The 21011-nt window shown below is 40.5% G+C and overlaps 1 protein-coding gene across 1 annotated transcript in view; it reads right to left on the bottom strand.

The window, feature by feature from the left end:
- The window catches only part of LOC106607584 (serine/threonine-protein phosphatase 2A 56 kDa regulatory subunit), a 158114-nt gene that overhangs the window by 25706 nt on the left and 111397 nt on the right, over positions 1–21011 (bottom strand). Inside the window, exon 3 of the mRNA XM_014204662.2 lies at positions 11–112. Within this exon, the coding sequence (XP_014060137.1) occupies positions 11–112 (102 nt within the window). The remainder of the gene's footprint in view (positions 1–10; positions 113–21011) is intronic.

Here is a 21011-nt window from a genome sequence, read left to right as displayed (position 1 = left end):
ATGTTTTTACCTGTATGTGTGGCCATGAGGCCTCTAGAGTGGGCTCGTCCTCCTCTGGGTCAAAATCGGGGTTGTCACTAGGCGGAAGAGTCCGCAAAATGTTGGTGCAGATCTGTGAACAAGAGGACATATAATGAATACACTAAAACAGCAAAAAATTACATGAAAGCACTTGGCCAAAGTGCAAACTTTCACCCACTCTCTATGGGAAACAGACCTTAGATTTGGTGAGCTACATGAAACTCAAAGATTATACAGGTGTTTGAGGTATTACACTGTTTATCCATTAGGTTTCCAGCATACAATACATAATGAAAGAAAAACCAGAATGGTTTTTCTTAAGATATTTCATGTCCAATGCAGTTTGGCTAGCTGTTACAGTCAAACTAAAGTCTAATTAAGCAATAAGGCTTGAGGGTTGTGGTATATTCAAGCAATAGGGATGTAACGATTCATCGATACGCAAGGGTTTCCTAGTCGATCACCAAACATTTCTGTAAAAAGTTTTGCACAGTTTGGGGTAGGTGCACTTGATTCAGCTGCCCTGTACACTGGGTAGTTTAACTGTTCATTCTGAACCATTTAATGAGTCTGAAGGTACAAACTCCCCCTATCATGCAGACCCGGAAAGAAAAGCAAGTGTACCTATAGGCCTACGGCTGGCCAATCAAATAGCCAGATCACCGTGTCTGCAGCTTTCACTAGCCCACAGCGAAATTGATAGTCGTCTACTGTGTAAAATTAAAAAAACATGACCAGAGAGACTGTCAACAAATACAGCAAAGAGCTGCTGTTTTTATGAGTTGGTGTTTAAGATTTTATTCAGCACTGTCAACACTTTATAAGCCATAAAACACTGTCTCCCTAGACACTCACGCTATCGATAGACTTGCGTAGTTATTAGCAGCGCGTTTCTAATATCGAGGAGTATTTGGTCATACGAGTAACAACATGAATTGGGTTAGGGTTAGTGATTTGAAAAGCCATAGTCAATCAATCAATAATATAATAATTATTTTAGCAAAAATGTTTATTTTTAATTTACAATCTGTAGAAGCTATGAGAATAGAAAGGTTCAATTGTTTTGTGAAGCATCACGGCACAGTTGAAAAATATATGGCAAATAGAAATCCGAAATGGATGATGTTGAGAGATAGATGGGAGGGGTTGAATGAAGCTGAAGGGTGGGACTAATAACAGGATAAACAATGTAAAACATACGGAGTCTGTAAAATGTATATAGGTTCAGAACTTTTATGATATAGAACAGTTACAAATAGAAATCAAACTGGATGGACATCAAAAATAGAGGAAGGAAAAAAAGGAAAAAAAAAGAACTATTGTAAAATAGACTGTCTGTAAAATGTGTATAAGATGAATAAATTGAAGGTAAAAGCCGAAGTGTTTATTAGTTTACTCCAATTGGGGGATCGGTGGTAGGGTTTGCAGGGAATAATAATAAATGTATATTCTTTAAAAAAGTATATATGTTTATATAGGTCTTTGTATGTATATATGTGTGTATGGATATTTACATTTACCCCCCCCAAAAAAAAAAAATATATATATTTTTTAATTAAATAAAATCAACAAAAAACATGAATTGGTGCATGAGTCACTAATACTGAAGTGCGACATGACTCATCCCTCCCTCCCTCCGAGACTGATCACAAGCATCTGATGGTCAATGTAGCGCTTGGCGATACTGGGCTGCATCAGACGCAGTCCAGTAAAAAAAAAAAAAAAAATAGACGCAAATGATTTCAATTATGCCTCACAAGTAATAAAACAAATTATATATTACCAGGGTGATCATATATCATTTTACAATGGTCTGAAAATAACAACATTGGCAGGGCAATTCAAGAATAGCTTATATGCAGTGATAATGTATTGAGCTATTGCCTACTGCACAAACCTCATTGCTACAGAACTGTTTTTAAATGTTGCACAGGTTTTAAAAAAATGTAACATGTTTAAAAAAAAATCTGAGCGTTAGATCTCGGCCTGCCTTTTGGTTCAGAAAGTGATCTTGGCTCAGAAAAGGTTGGTGACCACATGTCTAAACCATTCGATTATGAGACGGGTGAAATCCAAAGTTGTGCTATATATTCATTGGCTATGTCATAGCAATTAAAAAAAAAATACATTTTGATAAATTACTAGCTCGAACATTTTTCATCTGCAAAAATGACAAATTAATTAGTGGCCGATTGTGATGAGATCACATGGATTCGTTCCTCTAATCAAACTGAATCGTTTCAAACTAAAACGTCTAGTTTCTGTATCGTATCGGAGCCCATGTATCTAGATACGTATCGAATCGTCTTGAACGGTAAAGATGCATATCCCTATTAACACTAGAACCGCCAGGCCTTTCAGTATATAAGTACCTGCTGAGAACGTTTCCAGCGTCTACTTTTGCATGTCAACCTGCAAGGTGCGCAAACATAAGCACCAACCCTTGATAAATAGTTAAACTATTGTAAAGGATTAATTGCATAAAGAAATATGTGGAAATATATTAATGACAAGATAAAAAAAAACAGTCATTTGTTGATTGTATTGGACACTGTATTGTGCCATTATGCATTAATCAATCTTGGCTTCTTTTTATGTTTTGGGTCCACAGTCAGCACAGGTTCAGGGTTTTGTGTGAACAAGCCCCACAAACAAATTGGTTGCACTGCAGTTTTCATAGGCCTTGTTTCGTGTACACCTGCCGACTAGACATTGTGTCTTCTTTTTCCCGAGAGGGAGCTGTGGTGTTTGGGGAAGCGGGAGAGCAGGTCTCAGTTGGCTCAGTTCTGGTTTTACTGCGACGAGGCTCAGGCATCACAGGCGGAGGCTCGAAGTCAACGTTAGAATCAGATAAAGAAGAATCGATTTCAAGCTCAATATCCGATCCTCAATCTGACTACAACCCATCTAAATTCTGCAGCAATGCGGTCAGTGTGTCCAGTAGTTTGGTTCGGCTTGCTATTGTGAACTACACACGTTGTATGTTGTTCTCAGTGTCTGATTTGATTCTCTGAGGGAAGATTATATAGGCTACCATTTCCAGGCTTTTATAATAAAATAATTAGACCCCCTGCCCACAACTCTTTATCATTACACTATTGTTCTAAATTCAATCAACCTCTTCACCCTCTTCATTTAGATCAATCAAATTTAAAATCACCATCTTCACCCTCCTCATCATTCAGTTCATTGAAGTCACATGCACCATTATCAGTTTCTATTTGGTTTATCGCCCGTTCATCCATTGACGACAAAATAGCATATTTGAATTGTATGTTTATTGTGTAAATAGTTTTTGCTTAGTAGCCAGAGCAATGCCTCTGTGGTCATGTGCCGACTGCAGGAATTTCACAATATGAAAAGTGTATGCTAAAATATGAATATACTACATGTAATTTCTCAAAATAGATATCCATCTTATCTCTATATTGTTTTACGTCCTGCGGATTTGAGAAGAAACATGGCGTTCAACTTAAAAGTGAGTGTCGGGTAGCCTTCATTCTTGCCTAGCTGACGCGATGCTGTGCAATTTTCATAATTTTTTTACCACTTTTTTCTCTGGCCTCAATTGATTTAGCTAGCTAACTAATGATTAGCATTAGCGGCTAACACCATTTATTTTAGACACTTCCTAAGAAAAGACAAATTGTTTACAGACAGTACTATGCATAAACTAATAAACTCGCAAAAAAAACCAAACGTCCCTTTTTCAGGACCCTGTCTTTCAAAGATGATTCGTAATAATCCAAATAACTTCACAGATCTTCATTGTAAAGGGTTCATTGTAAACTGTTTCCCATGCTTGTTCAATGAACCATAAACAATTAATGAACATGCACCTGTGGAATGGTCGTTAAGACGAGGCTTAACGACGAGGCTAAGGCTTACAGACGGTAGGCAAATAAGGTCAGTTGTGAAAACTTAGGACACTAAAGAGGTCTTTCTACTGACTCTGAAAAACACCAAAAGAAAGATGCCCAGGGTCCCTTCTCTGCGTGAACGTGCCTTAGGCATGCTGCAAGGAGGCATGAGGACTGCAGATGTGGCCAGAGCAATAAATTGCAATGTCCGTACTGTGAGACACCTAAGAAAGCACTACAGGGAGACAGGACGGACAGCTGATCGTCCTCGTAGTGGCAGACCACGTGTAACAACACCTGCACAGGATCGGTACATCCGAACATCACACCTGCGGGACAGGTACAGGATGGCAACAACAACTGCCTGAGTTACACCAGGAACGCACAATCCCTCCATCAGTGCTCAGACTGTCTGCAATAGGCTGAGAGAGGCTGGACGGAGGGCTTGTAGGCCTGTTGTAAGGCAGATCCTCACCAGACATCACCTGCAATAATGTCGCCTATGGGCACAAACCCACCGTCGCTGGACCAGACATGACGGGCAAAAAGTGTTCTTCACTGACGAGTCGCGGTTTTGTCGCACCAGAGGTGGTGGTCGGATTTGCGTTTATCGTCGAAGGAATGAGCGTTACACCAAGGCCTGTACTCTGGAGCGAGTTCGATTTGGAGGTGGAGTGTCTGTCATGGTCTGGGGCGATGTGTCACAGCATCATCGGACTGAGCTTGTTGTCATTGCAGGCAATATCAACACTGTGCGTTACAGGGAAGACATCCTCATGTGGTACCCTTCCTGAAGGCTCATCCTGACATGACTCTCCAGCATGACAATGCCACCAGCCGTACTGCTCGTTTGTGCGTGATATCCTGCAAGACAGGAATGTCAGTGTTCTGCCATGGCCAGCGAAGAGCCCGGATCTCAATCCCACTGAGCAGGAGGTGGTAATTTACCAGTTGTGAAGTCATAACTACCAGTTGGATGCATTCATGTGATTTGAACTCATTAAGAAACTGCAATTGACTAAAGGCCAACAAGCTGTGTCAACAAACTCAAAGTACAGCTATCACGCTTATAAACAAATTATAGAGTTAAAAAAACACATGAATATATTGTTTTTTATAAATATTGTTTTGTTGCATTTAACTGCCGATAAAACACTGTTAGAGGCCATTTCCTTTGTAGCTGACGTCAGAGTTCACCATGTGGGAGAAGTGGGTGCTCAGGATGATAGTAATTACCACCGTTCAAGTGGATTATTTCCCAGTCGTATGGTAAATTCCCACTTCCCCTTGGTTACGAACGCAACATGAGACTGCCTCCATTAGTGTCAGATTTGCACTAGTGACTCCCATAAGTGGGACACTGTAAAGTTCATGGAGAATAAGAGCACCTCCTCCCAGTTGCCTACTGCACTGAGGCTAGGAAACACTGTCACCACCGATAAATCTACGATAATTGAGAATTTCAATAAGCATTTTTCTACGTCTGGGCATGCTTTCAACCTGGCTACCCCTACCCCGGCCAACAGCTCTGCACCCCCCACAGCAACTTGCACAAGCCACCCCCACTTCTCCTTCCCCCAAATCCAGATAGCTGATGTTCTGAAAGAGCTACAAAACCTGGACCCCTACAAATCAGCTGGGCTAGACAATATGGACCCTCTCTAAAATTATCCACCGCAATTGTTGCAACCCCTATTACTAGCCTGTTCAACCTCTCTTTTGTATCGTCTGTGATCCCTAAAGATTGGAAATCCGCCAAGGTCATCCTCCTTTTCAAAGTGGGGGACACTCCAGACCCAAACTGTTACAGACCTATATATCTATCCTACCCTGCCTTTCTAAAGTCTTCGAAAGCCAAGTTAAACAGATCACTGACCATTTCGAATCCCACCGTACCTTCTCCGCTATTAAATCTGGTTTCCGAGCTGGTCATGGGTGCACCTCAGCCACGCTCAAGGTCCTAAACGATATCATAACAACCATCGTACAAGATAATACTGTGCAGGCATCTTCATCGACCTGGCCAAGGCTTTCGACTCTGTCAATCACTGCATTCTTAAATCGGCAGACTCAACAGCCTTGGTTTCTCAAATGACTGGCTTGCCTAGTTCACCAACTACCTCTCAGATAGAGTTCAATGTGTCAAATCGGAGGGCCTGTTGTCCGGACCTCTGGCAGTGTCTCTGGGGGTGCCACAGGGTTCAATTCTCAGGCGACTCTTTTCTCTGTATACATCAATGATGTTGCTCTTGCTGCTGGTGATTCTCTGATCCACCTCTATGCAGACGACACCATTCTGGTATACTTCTGGCCCTTCTTTGGACACCGTGTTAACTTCTCTAGGATAGGGGGCAGTATTTTGACGTCCGGATGAAAGGCGTGCCCAAATTAAACTGCCTGCTTCTCGGGCCCAGAAGGTAGGATATGCATATTATTAGTAGATTTGGATAGAAAACACTCTGAAGTTTCTAAAACTGTTTGAATGATGTCTGTGAGTATAACAGAACTCATATGGCAGGCAAAAACCAGAGAAAAAAAAATCTAACCAGGAAGTGACTTTTTCTATCTAATCCCTATCGAAATTACAGTGTCTGTGGGGTCATTTTGCACTTCCTAAGGCTTCCATTGGCTGTCAACAGCCTTTAGAAACTTGTTTCATGTGTCTACTGTCACTGGGCAGAGAATAGGAGCTCAATCAATCAGTGGACTGCCTGGGACCAGTGAGTTGTTTACTGCGCAGGCACACTGACGCGCCGCTCCTTCTTTTTCCTCTGTAATGAATACGCTATTGTCCGGTTGGAATATTATCGAAGTTTTATGTTAAAAAGACCCTAAGGATTGATTGTAAACATTGTTTGACATGTTTCTACAAACGGTAATGGAACTATTTGACTTTTCGTCTCTGGTTTTGCACTCTCGCGTTATACCTTTGGATTAGTGATCTGAACGCGCAAACAAAACGGAGGTATTTGGACATAAATATGGAGTTTTTCGAACAAAAAGAACATTTCTTGTGGAAGTGGGAGTGCATTCCGACGAAGATCAGCAAAGGTAAGGGAAGATTTATAATACTAATTCTGAGTTTAGTTGACTCCAGAACTTGGCGGGTAACTGTATACTGCGTCCCAGATGTCCCAGAGAGGTTAACAAACCTCCAGACAAGCTTCAATGCCATACAACACTCCTTCCGTGGCCTCCAACTGCTCTTAAATGCAAGTAAAACTAAATGCATGCTTTTCAACCGATCGCTGCCTGCACCCGCCTGCCCGTCTAGCATCACTACTCTGGACGGTTCTGACTTAGAATATGTGGAAAATTACAAATACCTAGGTTCTGGTTAGACTGTAAACTCAACTTCCAGACTCACATTAAGCATCTCCAACCCAAAATGAAATCTAGAATCGGCTTCCTATTTCGCAACAAAGCCTCCTTCACTTATGCTGCTAAACATACCCTCCTAAAAACGGACTATCCTACCGATCTTTGACTTCGGCGATGTCATTTACAAAATGACTCCAACACTCTACTCAGCAAATTGGATGTAGTCTATCACAGTGCCATCCATTTTGTCACCAAAGCCCCATATACTTCCCACCACTGCAACCTGTATGCTCTTGTTCGCTGGCCCTCGTTTCATATTCGTCGCCAAACCCACTGGCTCCAGGTCATCTACAGGTCATCTATGTATGTATGTATGTATGTATGTATGTATGTATGTATGTATGTATGTATGTATGTATGTATGTATGTATGTATGTATGTATATGCGTATCGATTATATATACACACATATATACAGTTGAAGTCAGAAGTTTACCTACAGTTAGGTTGGAGTCATTAAAACTCATTTTAACCACTCCACAAATTCCTTGTTAACCTGTTGGGGATAGGGGGCAGTATTTGCACGGCCGGATAAAAAAACGTACCCGATTTAATCTGGTTACTACTCCTGCCCAGTAACTAGAATATGCATATAATTGTTTGATTTGGATAGAAAACACCCTAAAGTTTCTAAAACTGTTTGAATGGTGTCTGTGAGTATAACAGAACTCATATGGCAGGCCAAAACCTGAGAAGATTCCAAACAGGAAGCGCCATTTCTTGGCCTTCTTTGTCATCTCTATCCAAAACAGAAGATCTCTGCTGTAACGTGACATTTTCTAACGCTCCCATAGGCTCTCAGAAGGCGCCAGAACGTTGAATGATGACTCTGCAGTTACTGGCTGAAAAACAGTAGCGCATTTGGTAAGTGGTCGATCTGAGAACAATGAGACGGGCGCTCGTGAAGAGTCCATTTTACATTTTGAGCCTTTGAACGAAAAGGACGTCTCCCGGTCGGAATATTATCGCTATTTTACGAGAAAAATCGCATAAAAATTGATTTTAAACAGCGTTTGACATGCTTCGAAGTACGGTAATGGAATATTTTGAAATTTTATGTCACGATATGCGCCGGCGCGTCACCCTTCGGATAGTGTCTTGAACGCACGAACAAAACGCCGCTATTTGGATATAACTATGGATTATTTGGAACCAAACCAACATTTGTTGTTGAAGTAGAAGTCCTGAGTGCATTCTGACGAAGAACAGCAAAGGTAATCCAATTTTTCTTATAGTAAATCTGAGTTTGGTGAGTACCAAACTAGGTGGGTGTCAAAATAGCTAGTCTGTGATGGCCGGGCTATCTACTCACAATATTGCAAAATGTGCTTTCACCGAAAAGCTATTTTAAAATCGGACACCGCGATTGCATAAAGGATTTCTGTATCTATAATTCTTAAAATAATTATGTTTTTTGTGAACGTTTATCGTGAGTAATTTAGTAAATTCACCGGAAGTATTCGGTGTGAATGCTAGTTCTGAACGTCACATGCTAATGTAAAATGCTGGTTTTTGATATAAATATGAACTTGATTGAACAAAACTTGCATGTATTGTATAACATAATGTCCTAGGAGTGTCATCTGATCATCAAAGGTTAGTGCTGCATTTAGCTGTGATTTTGGTTTTTGTGACATTATATGCTAGCTTGAAAAATGGGTGTCTGATTATATCTGGCTGGGTACTCTGCTGACATAATCTAATATTTTGCTTTCGTTGTAAAGCCTTTTTGAAATCGGACAGTGTGGTTAGATTAACGAGAGTCTTGTCTTTAAAATGGTGTAAAATAGTCATATGTTTGAGAAATTGAAGTTATAGCATTTTTTAGGTATTTGTATTTCGCGCCACGGGATTCCACTGGCTGTTGACTAGGGTGGGACGTCTGGCCCAGAGAGGTTAACAAACTATAGTTTTGGCAAGTCAGTTAGGACATCTACTTTGTGCATGACAAGTCATTTTTCCAACAACTGTTTACAGAAAGATTATTTCACTTATAATTCACTGTATCACAATTCCAGTGGGTCAAAAAGTTTACATACACTAAGATGACTGTACCTTCAAACAGCTTGGAAAATTACAGAAAATTATGCCATGGCTTTAAAAGCTTCTGATAGGCTAATTGACATCATTTGAGTCAATTGGAGGTGTACCTGTGGATGTATTTCAAGGCCTACCTTCAAACTCAGTGCTTCTTTGCTTGACATCATGGGGAAAATCAAAAGAATTCAGCCAAGACCTCAGAAAAAAATTATAGACCTCCACAAGTCTGGCTCATCCTTGGGTGCATTTCCAAATGCCTGAAGGTACCACGTTCATCTGCACAAAAATAGTACGCAAGTATAAACACCATGGGGCCATGCAGCCATCATACCGCTCAGGAAGGAGAAGTGTTCTGTCTCCTAAAAAAGATCTGGTGCGAAAAGTGCAAATCAATCCCAGAACAACAGCAAAGGACCTTGTGAATATGCTGGAGAAAACGGGTACAAAAAGTATCTATATCCACAGTAAAACGAGTCCTATATCGACATAACCTGAAAGGCCGCTCAGCAAGAAGAAGCCACTGCTCCAAAACCGCCATAAAAAAGCCAGACTACGGTTTACAACTGCACGTGGGGACGAAGATCATACTTTCTGGAGAAATGTCCTCTGGTCTGATGAAACAAAAATATAACTTCTTGGCCATAATGACCATTGTTATGTTTGGAGGAAAAAAGGGGAGGCTTGCAAGCAGAAGAACACCATCCCAACCGTGAAGCACGGGGGTGGCAGCATCATGTTGTGGAGGTGCTTTGATGCAGGAGGGACTGGTGCACTTCACAAAATAGAGGGCTTCATGAGGAAGGAAAATTATGTGGATATATTGAAGCAACATCTCAAGACATCAGTCAGGAAGTTAAAGCAAATGGGTCTTCCAAATAGACATCGACCCCAAGCATACTTCCAAAGTCAAGGTATTGGAGTGGCCATCACAAAGCCCTGACCTCAATCCTATAGACAATTTGTGGGCAGAACTGATAAAGCGCGTGCGAGCCAGGAGGCCTACAAACCTGACTCAGTTACACCAGCTCTGTCAGGAGGAATGGGCCAAAATTCACCCAACTTATTGTGGGAAGCTTGTGGAAGGCTACCCAAAACTTTTGACCCAAGTTAAACAATTTAAAGGCAATGCTACCAAATACTAATTGAGTGTATGTAAACTTCTGACCCACTGGGAATGTGATGAAATAAATACAAGCTGAAATAATCACTCTCTCTACTATTATTCTGACAATTCACATTCTTAACATAAAGTGGTGATCCTAACTGACCTAAGACAGGGAATTTTTACTAGGATTAAATGTCAGGAATTGTGAAAAACTGAGTTGAAATGTATATGGCTAAGGTGTATGTAAACCTCTGACTTCAACTGTATAAGTCTTTGCTAGGTAAAGCCCTGCCTTATCTCAGCTCTCTGGTTACCATAGCAACACCCACCCGTAGCAGGAGCTCCAGCAGGTCAATTTCACTGGTCATCCCCAAAGCCAACTCCTCATTGGCCGCCATTCCTTCCAGTACTCTGCTGCCAATGACTAGAACGAATTGCAAAAATCACTGAAGCTGGAGACTCATATCTCCCTCACTAACTTCCCTCACTAACTTTAAGCATCAGCTGTCAGAGCAGCTTTCCGATCATTGCACCTGTACACAGGCCATCTATAAATAGCCCACACAACTACCTCATCCCCATATTGTAATTTATTTTTTTGCTCTTTTGCACCCCAGTTTCTCTACTTGCACATCATCTTCTGCACATCTATCACTCCAGTGTTAATGCTAAATTAATTATGTCGCCATAATGCCTATTTATTGCCTGACCTCCCTAATCTTACTACATTTGCACACACTGTACATATATATTTTTAATTGTGTTATTGACTGTACGTTTGTTTATCCCATGTGTAACTCTGTGTTGTTTGTGTCACACTGCTTTGCTTTATCTTGGCCAGGTCGCAACTGAAAAAAAAGGTGAAATAAAATAAAAGAAAAATGGGGTGTGTCCGTAGCACGATACATCTCCAACTCCAGGGTAATGTAATGGACTGTCACAGGGTGCATTGGCCAATTAATTGAAAGCTTTGGTTTTATTAAAGTGCATTAGGAAAGTATTCAGACCCCTTAATTTTTCCACATTTTGTTACGTTACATCCTTAATTTAAATTTGATTCAATGTTTGATGAGAAAAAAAATCTACACACAGTACCACATAATGACAAATAAAAAAAAATGAAATACTACATAAGTATTCAGACCCTTTACTCAGCACTTTGTTGAAGCACCTTTGGCAGCGATTACAGCCTCGAGTCTTCTTGGGTATTACTCTACAAGTTTGACACACCTGTATTTGGGGATTTTCTCCCATTCTTCTCTGCAGAACCTCTCAAGCTCTGTCAGGTTGGATGGGGAGCGTCGCTGCACAGCTATTTTCAGGTCTCTCCAGAGATGTTTGATCGGGTTCAAATCTGGGCTCTGACCGGACCACTCAAGGACATTCAGAGACTTGTCCCGAAGCCACTCCTGCATTGTCTTGGCTGTGTGCTTAGGGTCATTGTCCTGTTGGAAGGTGAACTTTCACGCCAGTGTTAGGTCCTGAGCGCTCTGGAGCTGGTTTTCATCAATGATCTCTCTGTACTGTGCTCTGTTCATCTATCCGGACTAAGTCTCCCAGTCCCTGCCGCTGAAAAACATCCTTACAGCATGATGCTGCCACCACGTCTCACCGTAGGGATGGTGCCAGGTTTCCTCCAGACGTGACGCTTGGCAGTTCAAACTTAGTTTCATCAGACCAGATAATCTTGTTTCTCATGGTCTGTGAGTCCTTTAGGTGTCTTTCAAAAATGTAAAAAAAAAAACAGTTTTTGCATTGTCATTATGGTTTAATGTGTGTAGATCGATGAGGATTTTTAATATTTTTTAAATTCATTTTAGAATAAGGCTGTAACGTAACAAAATGTAGAAAAAGTCAAAGGGTCTGAATATTTTCCAATGTAACTGCATGTAGGAGGGTACTACCTGTTTGCTGAAATAAGAAGTTAGTAACGTGGCTTTTACGAGGTGCTGAAACTCCCTATTCACAACCACCGAGAATGGATTATAGCTGCGGATATGCGCACAAAGACTGTAAAAAATACAAGCATCACCTACCTACTGTTGCACTTGTATTTTTTGGGGCCCGATCAGAATCAGCTGCCAAGGGCTGCTTGAATGCAGAGGGGAGACATTGTTTCTTTGTGTTTCCGTCTTGCGCCGGTATACTGGGGTGATGTTGGCGTACGTGTCAACATATTTGAGGTGTTTGCAGCTGAATATGCTATTCTCGTTGAGCGTAGAGATATACTGTTAACATTTTACCCACAACTATGTCCATTGCCGTTGTAATCTACTGGGAAGCCAAAATGTTCCCAAACTGGAGATTTAAACGACGATGGAGGATCCTCCAATTCTGGTCAATCAACCCCACCACTCGCCATTGTACAGAATTTTGATTACAATGTGCGCAAAGGCTCTAGTTGTTTTAACGGAATAGCCTGAAATGTTTTTCAGCTCAGATTTACGAGGCATAGGCCTAAATTGCAGCGTAGGCATAGCCTATAGGTATATTTTTTGTATGTATTATTCTTATATATTCATTCGGGTTCACAACGCGGACCGAAAAGGTAAAGCTGTTCAGTGCAATACGAATATCAATGCCCACAACAGTGTCGTGTCTGTGACGATCATTAAATGTGAAGACAATTTATCAAATCAATTCTCTACGTTATTATTACGTGATTAAACTAATCACGTAAACTGTAATTAACTAGGAAGTCGGGGCACCACGGGAAAATATTTATAGTCTCTTTCACGAAGACTCTTCAGATATTTTCACATCTTATCAATTAGTCTTCCATAAATGAATTGTTACCTCATTAGTTTCATTCCAAATGTTGTAAAATTCTTGGTTATCTACACGAACCCTAGTTCCCATAATGAATCATTATTTACTAACGAACTAAATAATCATAGAAATACATAAACATTAGATATTGGTTACTAACAATGATAGAAAAGTCCCTAGTGGGCTAAGCCGATGTGACAGCTTGGTCGTAAAAGGAAAGGGATGGGGACTGAGAAAGAGCTGGAAAGACAAAATGGATTCACTACACAGTCTATAATTATACTAATTAAAATGATAATCCTTTGCACATGAACGGCCGTTCATTAGAGAATAATTCCAATTTATATATTTATGCCCGAATGTCGTTGTTTTCTTCTCTGTTGGAATCCTCGATCATCCTGTAGGGTTCATCAGAGTCTCTGGTTAACGTTCCCAGAAGTCACAATGTCTTTCGTGGTTAAAATGGATACTTCAGAGCACCATTCGGAAATGTTCTCATTAGAGGTCGACCAATTATGATTTGTCAACGCCGATACCGATTATTGGAGGAACAGAAAAGCCGATACCGATTAAAATCGGCTGATTTTCTAATATATATATTTATAATAATGACAATTACAACAATACTGAATGAACACTTATTTTAACTTAATATAAGACATCAATTAAATAAATTTAGTCTCAAATAAATAATGAAGCATGTTCATTTTGGTTTAAATAATGCAAAAACAAAAGTGTTAGAGAAGAAAGTAAAAGTGCAATATGTGCCATGTAAAAAAGCTAACCTTTAAGTTCCTTGCTCAGAACATGAGAACATATGAAAGCTGGTGGTTCCTTTTAACATGAGTCTTCAATATTCCCAGGAAATACGTTTTAGGTTGTAGTTATTATAGGACTATTTCTCTCTATACCATTTGTATTTCATATACCTTTGACTATTGGATGTTCTAATAGGTACTTTAGTATTGCCAGCCTAATCTCGGGAGTTGATAAACAGCACAATGCTTGAAGCATTGCGAAGAGCTGCTGGCAAACACAGTAAAGTGCTGTTTGAATGAATGCTTACGAGCCTGCTGCTGCCTACCACCGCTCAGTCAGACTGCTCTATCAAATCATAGACTTAATTATAATAAACACACAGAAATACAAGCTTTTGGTCATTAATAATGGTCAAATCCAGAAACTATCATTTCGAAAACAAAACGTTTATTCTTTCAGTGAAATACGGAACCGTTCAGTATTTTATCTAATGGGTGGCATCCATAAGTCTAAATATTCCTGTTACATTGCACAACCTTCAATGTTATGTCATAATTACGTAAAATTCCGGCAAATTAGTTTGCAACGAGCCAGGCGGCCCAAACTGTTGCATATACCCTGACTCTGCGTGCAATGAACGCAAGAGAAGTGACACAATTTCCCTAGTTTAATATTGCCGGCTAACCTGGATTTCTATTAGCTAAATATGTAGGTTTAAAATATATGCTTGTGTATTGATTTTAAGAAAGGCGTTGATGTTTATGGTTAGGTACACATTGGTGCAATGACGGTGCTTTTTTTGCGAATGCGCTTGTTAAATCACTCGTTTGGCAAAGTAGGCTATGATTCAATGATAAATTAACAGGCACCGCATCGATTATATGCAAAGCAGGACAAGCTAGATAAACTAGTAATATCATCAACCATGTGTAGTTAACTAGTGATTATGTTAAGATTGATTGTTTTTGATAAGATACGTTTAATGCTAGCTAGCACCTTACCTTGCCTCCTTGCTGCACTCGCATAACAGGTAGTCAGCCTGCCACGCAGTCTCCTCGTGGAGACCGTGTAATCGGCCATGATCGGTGTCTAAAAATGCAGATTACTGATTGTTACGAAAACTTGAAATTGGCACTAATTAAATCGGCCATTCCGATTAATCGGTCGACCTCTAGTTCTCATAGATAGATGCTTTGGCGGTTGTCGATATTCTCGTACTAGACTTACGTAATTTCTAGCTGCAGACTAGTAATTATACGTCTAAGATTTGCTCTTATTCTGTGATCGATAGAGTTTAACCATTTCCAGCTGTGTAGCCAATGCTCCACATGGTATAGTCTTGTCCTTCGGTAGAGTTGTAGTGCCAACTATTTCAACATGTCACGTTAGCATGTTTTCTAGTCTTAGAAATACAACCATTTGCAACCTTAGCTTACACCGTGGTTTGCGTGGTCTGGTGTGAATTTCATCAGGAGGGGGTTTTATACATTTCAGTCGAAATGGGCGATTCCATGACGCCGATGTAATGTCTATGCTCACGTGGGCGTGGCTACTGACTAGATAATCTTTATGAAAATCCATACTCTCATTTAGAAGGTTAACATCACATTACATCTTTTCACAAATAGTTTCATGTTTAATCACATACGTTTCACAATATTTAGATGTAAACCTGACAGTTGGGAAATGTACACTTTAAGAGATAACGGTGTGTGTTTCCTGACCCACATGAGATCACCAAATTAAACACACTCGTCTTAACTGTCCCTTAAGTGTTAACGGACCATTCCCACATTCTCAAAAGTGGAAATATTGTTTGATTCTCGCATTTTGGGGATTTAGGAGTTTGGCCAAGAGAGGTTCTTTGTTCTCTTAGACTCTCAATACTGCATGGCAGTTTATACCAGGTATTTATGACCTGTCGTAAAGTCATAAAACTGTGGGGAGAGAGAGAGCGAGCGAGAGAGATGGGGGGGGGGGCTATGATCCTCCCCCCAGGGCATGTCATGACAATAGGCTGACTGGGGAGGTAATTTCACACACTCACAGTCCCGCGATAAGAGCTACAACACTAATATTTGCGTAAACTCTAAACAGTTGTGTTCTGTGGGTGTCACTGAGTAGATTGATACCACATTTCATTGCTTCACATTCCAACCTTGTTTAACATTATCCAGTCTAAATATGGCATGATTCCACCAATTGTAACCTTCTGCATCACTTTCAAATAGGTACTTTTATTTTGAAGGCAAACCACAAATTCCACTATTGTGCCTAATCCTTATTGTGGCTAGCTTCACAACACATAACCCGGGCCAGTCAAGCCTCACTAGCCAGATACTAGCTAGCTGGCTGCTTATAATGTTAGCTTTGGGCAACAGGGTTAAGTAGCTGGCTAGCTATTTATTTTCATGAACAGAAGTTAAATTTCAATAGGTGAAAAACAAGTGGCAACCTAGCTAATACTTACAAGGATTCCTAGATCATTGCTAAGAATAATGAAAATGACTGCAGTTTCTACTGGTCATTGTTATCAGGCTGGTTGTATTGGTGCTAGCTAGGTACCAAGCGAAAACTAGCTAACCCAGAAGTTGCGATCAAACAAATGATGCTTTATTACCAACACGGTACTGTAAGCACATTGTTCGTGGACGGTGTTTGCTTGTTTGCAGACTTTTTTGTACAGCTTTGGCAGTGCTACTGATAGTAGTGGTGGCCCTTGGCTTGCACGTGCAAATTCAGAACACACAACATTCTATAATAGAACTGTGTTATTTGACGTGTCAAATAGTGTTATTTGACGTGTATCTTTTTTTGACACGCAAAGACCCAAACAGCTTCCATAGTATGTCGTGAAGCTAATAGCAGTGACACTATTACTGTGTAACTCCGGTAGGGCAACATCTGAAAAATAGCACACTTGGTTGTGTGTACCGGTGCTCGACTAGTCGACAAAAGCTAACATCTCCCATGACAGAGAACGGTTGATGAATTTCATTATCTTGCCGTTAATGGATTTTGCCTTTCAGTTGTCTCGGTGAAATGTTCTTACTCTTTCAAATGACTGCTAGACTTGTTAACTGCTCAAGCCACATAGCAGACATTGTGGGCTAGGTTAGGAATGCTGTGTTGCACGTGTAGCGCAACATTTTACGTGGCGTCATTACCTACATTATATAGGTATGCACGTCAGCTTTGACATCAGTTTTGCAAATCGGTGTTAATCTAGACATCGGGCCGATACCGATGTTGGCATTTTTAGCTAATATTGTCCGATTCCGATATATCGTGCAACCCTATTAGGAAGGTGTTCCCAATGTTTTGTACAAGCCGTGTAAATGTATTTACATGGTGTAAATACAAGCCGTGTAAATACATTTTTGCTTTGGCGGACCATTATTATAATACTTTTTTTTTACATTTGTCAATAAAACTCATGAATGCAACTATTTATGTCAAATTGTTTTGTGTTGTACATGTAGCGCTGGTTGTGCTGAAAAGAAAATGTAAAAACAATTTTGCTGGGGTCTCGGGACTGATAGGGTTCAAATGCATATTTGTATTCCAAATACATTCCAATATTCAACTACTTGTATTTTCAAATACATAATATCTGAAAACTTACTTTGAAATGAATGTGAAAGTAACTGAAATAATTGAAATTGTATTTGTGACCCAGGTCTGGTGTATGGCCCTACCTATAAAATGCTGGGTAAATACACCAAAACAAGCCCAACAACCAGTGGTAGCTTCAGGTTCAGTGAAGAGAGTCACTCTAGTCACGAGCCACAGCAGCCTGGCCTTTCACAGGAAATAGCCTAGACATGGACGTGTTCACCGCCTCCTTGAACAAATAAATAAGGAAAATCGATCACTGCCACAGACAGAAAGCAGAGGACAGAACATTAGTCCTCTCTCACCATCTCCCTGTTTCCATTACTCTCTTTCTCCATATTTGAAGTTCTCAATGGTGCATGAACAGTGCTGGTTCCCTATGCTTTTTGCACAATTCCTGCTCCCTCTATTTTTAAAAGGCGAAACCTGTTGGGGAGCAGCAGTGTGTGTTCTTGGGCTACTAGGTACTGAACGATGCTGAGCCTGGAAGCCTTTCACTACAGGTCTCCCGAGACCACAGATTACCTTCTATTTTTAGTTTACTTTCACTAGGTCTCCTCAAAATCTTGGGACTGAAAGACTAGTTTCCTTTGCAAAACTAGAAAAGACAGACAGGCCTAATTGAATGTAGGGAAAGGGGATACCTAGTCAGTCACACTAACTGCATTCAACCGAAATGTGTCTTCAGCATTTAACCTAACCCCTCTGAATCAGAAAGGTGCGGGGGGGCTGCTTTAAATAGACGTCCACGTCATCGGTGCACGGGGGAGCAGCTGTTGTTGGGGGTTAACTGCCTTGCTCAAGGGCAGAACGGCAGGTTTTTCCACCTTGCCGGCTCAGGGATTCGAACCAGCGACCTTTCAGTTACTGGCCCAATGCTCTTAACTGTTAGGTTACCTGTAGTCTAGGATGCATAGAAACAGTTTAATGGTATTGTTCAGTCACAATCATTTGTGACAAGGCCTGACTAACTCACAGAAAGGCTTGTTTTTAAAGTTAGCCACACACACACACACACACACACACACACACACACACACACACACACACACACAGATAATGCAAATATGCAAGATAACTTAGTAAGAGTAAAACCATGGCATGATCTAAAGACCAGCCTGCATTGGCACGATGCCCATTACCCAGTGGCAGCCCAATCCCTATAATCCAGAATAGTGTGTGTGTGTACTGTATGTGTGTGTGTGTTTATGGACATAAGTGCTTCTCTGTGTGTACTAGTGTTCATGTGTCTGTGTGTTAAAGACAGCATTTACTGTAGGGTGTTTAGGTAGACATGTAGTACTCATCACTCATTTCTAACAAAGCCTATTAGAGATGGAGCCTAGCTACAGCATAATTTAGAGCAAATCATATTCATGCTGTGCTGCATGAACACAATTGCCAGTAAGTTACAGAGGTGGTGTAGTACAACTTCCTCTTTACTCGATTATGCCACGCATGTTTCAATACAATAAATCTACCGTGGCGATGGGTAAATGGAGGGTAAAAATGAAATTATTAAGGATTCATTTTTCTGCATCAGCCGCATCTCCTATTAAAATTCTGTGCCTGCTGGAGACGAGGTTCGGAGGCAGGTCAGTGCCATAACAATCACTGCAGCTCCGCTTTATTTTTAGCGAGAAGGGAAATTGGAGAGTGACACAACGACAACAGAGAGGCTGGCAAGATTGCTACTGTTCTGCACACGGTGTGTGTGTCTGAATGACAACACCCAATTACCTATTGTCAGTCTGACAAGCCACACAGCTCTAATGGGGTAAAAAATGAGTAAAAAACATTCTTCAACTGACAGTAAAGCAAACCTTTGAGATGGTGAAGTGCTTTCGATGCAACTTGCTATTTCCACTACTAACCGTTTCCCTAGGGTTTAATGGACACACACACTGAAGCATACATTGAATAAAATAGCCTAATTTGGATAGCACTGGCAACGGCCATTAAACAACATGCAACACTAAACACATAAGCTCTGTAATACGATTTAATATTTTCATGACAGGCAGAGCCCACTTCTGGGACAGGCTCCCAGAGTGCACAATACACCACACTACAAAGATGGCATATGTGATTAGCTGGAGCTAAATAACAGCTTGGGTTTCTTTTGATCTCCTGAGTGTAAAAAAAACGCTTAAGAGTCCTCCTTTCACTGGCCGGGGTTTCTGTTGGACACATTGTGCTGCATCTCACTGCCTTAGTGGAGGTGGGTGGATGTTAAAGAGAGAAAGACTGTGTGGTGTTGGAAACAAATTAGAGATTTTTATTAAGGGAAATAGAGAGAGTCCAACATGAGAAGAAGAGAAAGACAAACATTGGAAAGAGGGAGGGGGGGGAGGCAAATGGGAAGGAGGGAGACTAATGATTTAGACTAGAGACATTACAGTCCCGCTCTGGTGTTAAGATGAGAGGCCTGCCACACATCCCACCCACTCTCACACACAGATAGTCTGATGAGCAATAGTATGGGGGAGCAGAAAAAGATACAGGAGTGGACTTCAGGGCTTCGACATTGTGCGCTGGTATTTTTAATAAATTTCCTTTCATATGATAATTTTTGTACTCTACAAATAGAAATGTGTTGGAAATGTGTACATTACTTTGGCAGTGCTACTCAGCGAAAATGCACCAGGGTTCGCGTTAAGCCAAAATTTGGTGTTTTTCACCGGGAAAAGGAAAGATAAAAAGCATTAAAAAAATGTCACTTTTGTGAACGTAGATCTAAAATGCTTCTTATTGTAAATTCTGCTAGGCTGCAGTCAGGATTCGCTCCCAATTATGAAAGTGAAAGGACAAATTTTGTGCTTCAGTTGCACTTATCAACTTGAAATAAATATCCTTGCTCTCATCATTTCTCAGAACAAGAATAGACTGACGAGTTTCAGAAGAAAGGTCTTTGTTTCTGGCCATTTTCAGTCTGTAATCGAACCCACAAATGCTGATGCTCCAGACACTCAACTAGTATAAAAAAGAAGGCCAGTTGTATTGCTTATTTAATCAGACAACAGTTTTCAGCTGTGCTAACATAATTGCGAAAGGGTTTTCTAATGATCTATTAGCCTTTTAAAATGATAAACTTGGATTAGATAACACAACGTGCCATTGGAACACAGGAGTGATGGTTGCTGATAATGGGCCTCTGTACGCCTATGTAGATATTCCATTAAAAGTCAGCTGTTTATAGCTACAATAGTCATTTACAACACTGTACACATATATGCATATACACATATATGCATACACACATATATGCATACACACATACACGCATACACGCATATATGCATACACACAAACACATATATGCATACATATACACATACACATATATGCACACATATACACATACACATATATGCACACATATACACATACACATATATGCACATACACATATATGCACACATATACACATATATACATATATGCATACATATACACACATA

Source organism: Salmo salar, chromosome ssa06 (genome assembly GCF_905237065.1).
Source record: "Salmo salar chromosome ssa06, Ssal_v3.1, whole genome shotgun sequence".
Taxonomy (NCBI): domain Eukaryota; kingdom Metazoa; phylum Chordata; class Actinopteri; order Salmoniformes; family Salmonidae; genus Salmo; species Salmo salar.
Note: the sequence above shows the minus strand (reverse complement) of the source record. Positions and strands in the feature narration are given on the sequence as shown.